At 44.0% G+C, this 7689-nt stretch overlaps 1 protein-coding gene across 28 annotated transcripts in view; it reads left to right on the top strand.

The window, feature by feature from the left end:
- PCBP2 (poly(rC) binding protein 2) overlaps positions 1-7689 on the top strand; it is a 32391-nt gene that overhangs the window by 9311 nt on the left and 15391 nt on the right. For 7 of the 28 annotated variants that reach the window (XM_017501831.2, XM_017501832.2, XM_017501801.2 and 4 more), the window contains exons 8-13: positions 564-650; positions 3151-3243; positions 4351-4392; positions 5599-5671; positions 6178-6216; positions 7141-7196. In XM_017501831.2, coding sequence (XP_017357320.1) covers positions 564-650; positions 3151-3243; positions 4351-4392; positions 5599-5671; positions 6178-6216; positions 7141-7196 — 390 coding nt within the window. The remainder of the gene's footprint in view (positions 1-563; positions 651-3150; positions 3244-4350; positions 4393-5598; positions 5672-6177; positions 6217-7140; positions 7197-7689) is intronic. The other 21 variants (XM_017501803.2, XM_017501834.2, XM_017501805.2 and 18 more) reach the window with 14 other exon arrangements.

The following is a 7689-nucleotide window of genomic DNA, read 5'->3' on the forward strand; positions in this document are numbered from 1 at the left end:
CAGGATGGTCTCGATCTCTTGACCTTGTGATCCACCCGCCTCGGCCTCCCAAAGTGCTGGGATTACAGGCTTGAGCCACCGCGCCCGGCCCGAAACTGGGATTTTCAAGTAGAGATTAGCAAAACCTTGATTGGGCCTTTGAACTATTTATAGATAGTGTCTATGTTATTCTAGACAAAACATTTGAGTACTACTTTATTTCCAGTTTTGACTGTATTTTCTATTCAGGCCAAAAAATGTAAACTAAAAACTACCAACTAAAATGTATATGTTTACACAGTTTTTCATGTTCATTAAATTTACTTAAAACTTTGGAAATAGTGCCAAAGATTATTACAAGCATATCTTCCTTGATGAGAATTAGTTTCAATTGTAGTACTTGGAGTTACTGCATTAAAGGCAAATAACTTTTAGTACATAATTTGAGATTAGGTCTAGCCAGAGACAATTTGGTGTAGGTAAGGGGATGGAAATAGTTTTTAATTTAACTGACCTGTGTGAGCTAAAGCCACACAGCTGAAGCAGCTTTGAAACCTTATCTCTTTTTGTTTTTTTCCCCTCTGACTCTCTCCCAGTCCCCCCCGAAGGGCGTGACCATCCCGTACCGGCCCAAGCCGTCCAGCTCTCCGGTCATCTTTGCAGGTGGTCAGGTAAGAAAATTCTTATTGGTGGGCTGGAGTGAACAGAGATTATATTTGAAATGTCAACTTTGCCAGCATCACACCAAACCACTCTGCATGCTTGCTGAAACCTATACTCTGGCCATAGTTTGACCTGCTTTTAGTTTTATTTTTTGTACTGGAGAAAGCTGTGAATGCCTTAATTCTTAGCAGGCAATGGAAGTTTTGTAGGCACTCGGAAGAGGTAACTTACTTGGTTACTTAAGGCGGGTTGGGTTAGAATTGCCTCACTGTCACTACTGTCTCTCCCTATCCCCACCCCATCCATGTTTTATATGTGTGGGGTGATATTTAGAGGTCTAAATGAAAGGTAGCAAAGAGTTGGACCTCTGAAGGAGATTCTGGATGGTGGTCTCAAAATTTGGGGGTCCTGAATTTGAGTGTCCTACAAACTTCCCCTTCCCTCCACCTCACCTCCCCTACTCCTACCCCTTCACTCCCAAACTCCAGTGTGTTGTCCCCTAGGCTCTTAAACTCATAAACACTGGTTTGAACCCACATGGCATAACTGAAATCAGCTGGGGTAAGAGTTCAGTATGTAAGAATAGAAGGGGGGTGAGCATGTTGGGCTGTGGTGCTGTGACCTTTGGTGTTAGAGTAAGAACACCAAAGCACCCCCTTGGCCTCTCCCTGCTCCTTCCTCACCAACCTAAACTCTTGATCTTTGGCACATGAACTATTCTGAAGTTAGATTATTATGACCGAAGCATTGATCAGGACCGTGGTAGTCCTATGCTCTGATTGTATTTGAGGAGTAGGTAGGTCAGTTTTTAAAATACAGTTGGCCCTTTGTGTTTGTGGGTTCCACCTTCAACCTATGTCAGATCAAAAATAATCAGGGAAAAAATGGGTGGTTGCATCTGTACTGAACATGTACAGGCTTTGTTTTGTCATTAACATAGTATAAAAAGTATTTAGTATTTATATTGTATTAGGTATTATTAGTAATAGAGAGATGATTAAAGTATATGGGAAGATATGCTTAGGTTATATGCAAGTACTATACCATTTTATATAAAAGACTTGAGTATTGGCTGGGTGTGGTCGCTCATGCCTGTAATCCCAGTACTTTGGGAGGCCAAGGCAGGCGGATCATCTGAGGTCGGGAGTTCAAGACCAGCCTAGGCAACATGGTGAAACCACGTCTCTACTAAAAATATAAAAATTAGCTGGGCATGATACATGCCTATAATCCCAGCTGCTCGGCTGGCAGAGGCAGGAGAATCGCTTAAACCTGGGAGGCGGAGGCTGCAGTGAGCTGAGATCACGCCATTGTACTCCAACCTGGGCAACAAGAGTGAAACTCTGTCTCCAAAAAAAAAAAAAAAAAAGACTTGCATATTCATGGATATTTATTTCTGTGGGGGGATCCTAGAACTAATCCCCCACTGATAACCTAGGAACACCTAGGGACAACTGTATTGGGATTCAGGTTAAAATAGTGTCTGATTTTGGTAGCTACCTAAACAAGTGCATTGCTCAAAATACCTTTTCCCACTTGGGGCTGGTCTGTTATAAGCATATTTAGTTAACTAGTTTCATCTTATTTGCATTTGATTTGGGAGCCATTTAGAGGGCAAGCATAAACTTGGGAGTCCATCTCATTCACATTCTGTTGAATTGTCATAAAAATGAACACGTTTTTAGGGATTTAGTTGGTCCTGTAGTTATCATAGCTACTTTCACAGGAAAGTTGGTTAGTTACGTCACAGTATTACCTTGAGTTAGTACCTTGCTTTTAGCACTAGCCTTGTACAAACTGGTTTGGCCAAAGGGCTCTCAGTCCTAGACAGTCAGAATTGGGCAGGATAAGCAAAGGCCCAGAGTCAGTGTAGCCAGGAGGGGTTAGCCTTTGGAATTTTTCCTTCCCAGGAACTCCAGGTTCCTGATCTTCTGGATTCTCCCACTCACCTTTGGAATATAGAGTCCCATACTGGGTGGCAGCAGTCCTCTCTGCTTAAAATTCTTCCTTCATTTCCTTTTTTTCCCCTCCCCATCACACCTCCCCCTTCATACCTCTTTGCTTCCCTACCTTCCTCCCTCCCTCACCTTTATTTAGTTGACCACCGTGTAAAAACTTGCAGTTTCTTCCATGAGTGGCCCTGTCATGGATCGTTCCCACAGGCCTTTTTAAATATACAATGTCCACAGATGGACCTGTGTCTTTTGTTCCTTTGTGGCAAAGTGGGCTCTGTAGGGGTTCAACTTAATCCCACACTGACTAGGAGCTGGCATCAGCTCTGTTGCCCCACCCTTTCATTCTTACTGAAAATAGCCCAATTGTGCAGTGTGAAATCTGCCACTAGGTAACTTTTTTTTTTAAATTCACTGATTACAGCTCGTTTCAAATTGTGTTTGAGCTCCTTTTTAAAGGAAAAAAAAAATAAACTTTTTTTTGTGTGAATTTCATGCTGGTGACAAGGTGCCGGATTGACAGCCCTGGAGACTGAAATCCTCTATTTATCCACAGGACAGGTACAGCACAGGCAGCGACAGTGCGAGCTTTCCCCACACCACCCCGTCCATGTGCCTCAACCCTGACCTGGAGGGACCACCTCTAGAGGTGAGAGGGGATGTTCAGTCTCCAAGGCTCACTCAATCCTTCCGCCTCAGCCGAGACTGCCAACACGCGGGGGGCCAGTGGCGCTGGTGATTTTTGGTGCTGTGGACACCACCTGTCCACGGGGACCTGGACTGACCCCCCCCAACCTCATTTCACCCAGGCCGCGTAGCCCACCAGATGGTAACACCAACTTTTTTTTTTTTTTTTTTTTTTTTTTTTTTTTTTTTTTAAATTTTTTTTGTTCAACCCCTCTTCCCTTCTCCCACTCCTACCCCATTTTCACCTTCCTTCCACCCCCACCTGGGTATACTTTTGGGGGTACTGGCCACTGTGATGTGAGAAGCTTCACATCCTGTTAACCAGCCACTCCTTCCTTCCCTTCCTTCCTTGTTCCCTTTTCCTTTCCTCCTTGTTCCCCACCCCATTGCCCTGAAGACCCAGCTCCCTTTTTGGGAGGTTCTGTTGTGGGGGGAGGAGGGCATAGTGGGAGCTGCAAGTGCCTTTTGTGGAGGGGAGGTGGGAGAAGACAGGAATTAGAACACAGTGGTTTTTGTGTACCTGTGATCAACTCCATAGTTGTTAGGGACTCAGCTAGCATCCAGTGTTTTTAAGGTCGTTAGGCAGATAGAAAAATAAGTTGGGAAAAAAAGAAGTGTTTCAAAACATGCCATGTAGGTTTGTGCAGATATAGATCTCCCACATCACCACAATTGGTAGAAGGGTTGGGGTGGCGAGGGAAGAGACCATTATTCCTCCTGTGCTATCTTATATACAGGGAGGAAGAGTGGGGCTTGGTCAATCGAGGCATTGCTAATCTCACTTCCCACATTTTCATTAAGAAACAGTTACATATATTTTGCCTTTAATTGCAGGGAACTTGATTACCTTTATAGGATCCCCGGAATAAAGTTATACTTAGGGTTCAAAGAAGGCCAATTTGGGTCTGACCGTATTTGTGAGTGAGATTCCATCTACTGCCTCAGTCTCTGGCCTCCCCCATTGTGTAATTCAACTCTGGCTTCCTGGCTAGTTGATACGTCTTTTTCCCCCCACTGGGTGGCTGTCCGTGATTGGTTTTTAATAGGAACTGTTTTCCTCCTTTTGTAGGCCTATACCATTCAAGGACAGTATGCCATTCCACAGCCAGATGTAAGTTTTGTTTTCACTTCTTGTTTTGAAAAGCTCCCTCTCCCATCCAAAATTGTCTCACTCCTTTCTCCCAAGTAGCCAGAAGTGAGTTGGGTCTTTGTTTTCTTCACAAGGTCAATCCCATATTTCAGCCCTTTAATCAGGGTAATGCCTTGTTTACCTTTTGACATTTAACCCCTGAAATTTAATTCAACATATTAGCTTCTCCTTTCCCCTGTGTTTCAGATTACCCTGTCTAAAAGAGAAATGTTCCATGGTATACTGTGATTTGTTATCTCAGGGCACAGTTTAAATTGACATTCGGACTGTGCTTCCTTGCATGCTCTTCTTTCCATGGGGGTATTGGGAGGTTGGGTTTGCCCTTGGGTACTCCTCACTCTGAGGTGACAATTTTCAAAGTATTTGGAGGGATGGTGAAGGGGCTTATTTACACAGAGAGGGATAGGAACCTGAACATTTCAGAATTAAATCTTTCTTGCCACTAAAGCCTCCTATTTAAAAGTGCTGGTATTTAGACTTCAAGGGCATTTCTTTCTGCACTTTTCTTTTATCTTTACTAACCTTTTCAGGTACTGAGTATTAGACTTGGGAAGTCGAGTTTGGGTCTTGGTTAGTGGTAGGCCCCAGGAGAGAGGAAAGTAGACGTGAAGAAGGATTATTTTATTACAGGACAGTTTATATAGATGAATAAAAATAGCTGTAGTAGTCAGTGGTGGCAGTGATGGGACTAAACCCAGTATGGTTTCTTAACTTCTCTCCTCCTTCCAGTCTCCCTGCCCCCCTCATCTCCTTCCCTCTCCCCAGTACTGATGAAACCCTGCATGGTGTGTTTTCCCTGGCACCACTGCACAGTTTGTTTACCTAGCCTGTCTGTGCTTGTCCCTGTGGCAACTGTTGCAATGGCTGCAAACTACCTTCATTAAGTAGCCCACAAGGGGACGGTCGTGGGGCAAGTGCTATTGCTTTTCTATTCACACACCCAAAATGCGTTCATTCTCTTAGAGACACCCTTTCTATTTCTAACCCTTACCCTTCATATTCTGCCAATCCCCAGGATTGTGATGTAAACCCCATCCCTACCCTCTGTTGTAGTTTGAGTAGTAGAGTCAATTTTGGGGATCAGGACCTGCATTTTTTCATTTGAATGTGTTTGAGCCCTGGCTCTGTTAAATCTTCTAATGCCAACCTCCTGTTTCCTCCTTGCAGTTGACCAAGCTGCACCAGTTGGCAATGCAACAGTCTCATTTTCCTATGACGCATGGCAACACCGGATTCAGTGGTATGGATACCTCAGTGTTTATTTCTGTAAGGTGTAGTGCAAGAGAGAGGCCAGTTCCAAGGTCTCAGCTTGACATCTGTTTAAAACAAACTTCGTTATCCAGCATCCTGCTGGTTTAAACTTGCCTGTCTACTATGGCTAAGCCCAAGGAGGTAATGTGTTTGTTAACGTGGTTTTCATTTGGGGTCAGTTATTCTAAAAGAAAAAATAAAAGCCCTGGAAGGTTTGGGGGTGAGGTTTGGGGATGCTTGTCAGGTAAAGGGTAGGCTGATATTTCTTTGAGCCCATCCTGACTGTTGCCCCCTTGATCTGATCAGCACCCCCTTTCTCTCCACCAGCAATTCACAGGCTTGGGTAGAGACCATCCATTTGTGCCAAATTGTGTAGTGTTTTTTTGTTTTTGTTTTTGTTTTGTTCTGTTTTTGGGGCTTTTCTGTATAAGGAATAACTTGTCCGATAGGGTTAGGATGAGACCACCAAACTCATTTTCACTTGTATCTTAACAGGCATTGAATCCAGCTCTCCAGAGGTGAAAGGCTATTGGGGTAATGATTAAAAAAAAAAAATCTGTAGTATTCTACTGTTATATTAATAAACTGGTGGGAGTCTTGTTTCACTGCCCATGAACCATACCAGCAACATGCACATGGCAGAGAGGAGCTGAGAGAGCAAAGGGGTGGGCCTGGTGCCCCCAAGGGTCCCTTGATGGATCTGGCCAACCCCCTTCTAAAAATGTTGAGACCAGCAGCCATAGCTGAGATCAGGACTAAGCTTGAGTGTTAGCCAGCTGACCTGGTTCAGTCCAGGTGCTGTTAAAGATGGGTATGGGTATTTGCTGATGGGTTTTTTTTTTTTCTTTTTCTTTGTAAAACTAAAGCCAGAACAAAATTATTGAGCCAAAAGACAGGGAGTACATCTGGAGAAATGAAGTCCCCTCACCTGACTGCCATTTCATTCTATCTGACCTTCCAGTCTAAGTTAGGAGGATAGGGGGTGGAGGGCGTTAATCTGATAAAGGTATATTTAAAGCAACTCTGCATGTGTGCCAAAAGTCCATGGTACCCATTAACAGGCATAATATTGGCACTGGTGCTAGTGAGCATCAGGTGAGATACAATATGGAACACAGTAGGAAAGGGGCAGAAGTACAGAAGGACTTGTTTAGATTTTGATCCTCTTTGAGGATACCACCCTCCCTTGCCCTTGCTTCCATACCCCATCCCTAATAGTCTGGGCTTTGCAGGAAATGGCATGAAATCAGCTCTTCTGAGTGTACAGAAGAACCTTTCGAGCATTATTTCTACACCCTTCTCCCCCCCTCTTTCCTCTTTGGAGGCTTCCAAGTTAGTGATGAATCCCAACAGCCAGTGCTGGGTTTCCAGTTTATTTCCTTCTGTTAGTTTAATGTGCAAGTTAGTGGGGTTTTGAATGCTGTGCATTGAATTTCCTTGCTCTCTTCTGTCTTTTAGCAGGTTTGGATGCATCTGCTCAGACTACTTCTCATGAACTCACCATTCCAAACGATGTAAGTGTAGTTAGGGTGCATGGGATGAAAATAAGAAAATTGGTTTTAAAGAAACAGACATGTTTTTAGCATGTCCTGCTATTTTTAATTAATTAATTTATTTATTTTTGAGACGGAGTTTTAGTCTTGTGGCCCAGGCCGGAGTGCAGTGGCGTGACCTTGGCTCACTCCAACCTCCGCCTCCCGGGTTCAAGTGACTCTCATGCCTTAGTCTCCCGAGGAGCTGGGATTATGGGCATGTGCTACCATGCCCGGCTCATTTTGTATTTTTAGTGGAGACAGGGTTTCTCTATGTTTGTCAGGCTGGTCTTGAACTCCTGACCTCAGGTGAACCACCAGCCTTGGCCTCCCGAAGTGCTGGGATTATAGGAGTGACCCACCTTGAACTTCAGGCTTAAGAGATCCTCCCATCTCAGCCTCCTGAGTAGCTGGGACCACAGGTGCCACCACTAAGCCAGGCTTAATTATTTTTGTATTTTTTTTTTTTTTTTTT

This window comes from Cebus imitator, unplaced genomic scaffold, assembly GCF_001604975.1.
Source record: "Cebus imitator isolate Cc_AM_T3 unplaced genomic scaffold, Cebus_imitator-1.0 Scaffold285, whole genome shotgun sequence".
NCBI classification, from domain to species: domain Eukaryota; kingdom Metazoa; phylum Chordata; class Mammalia; order Primates; family Cebidae; genus Cebus; species Cebus imitator.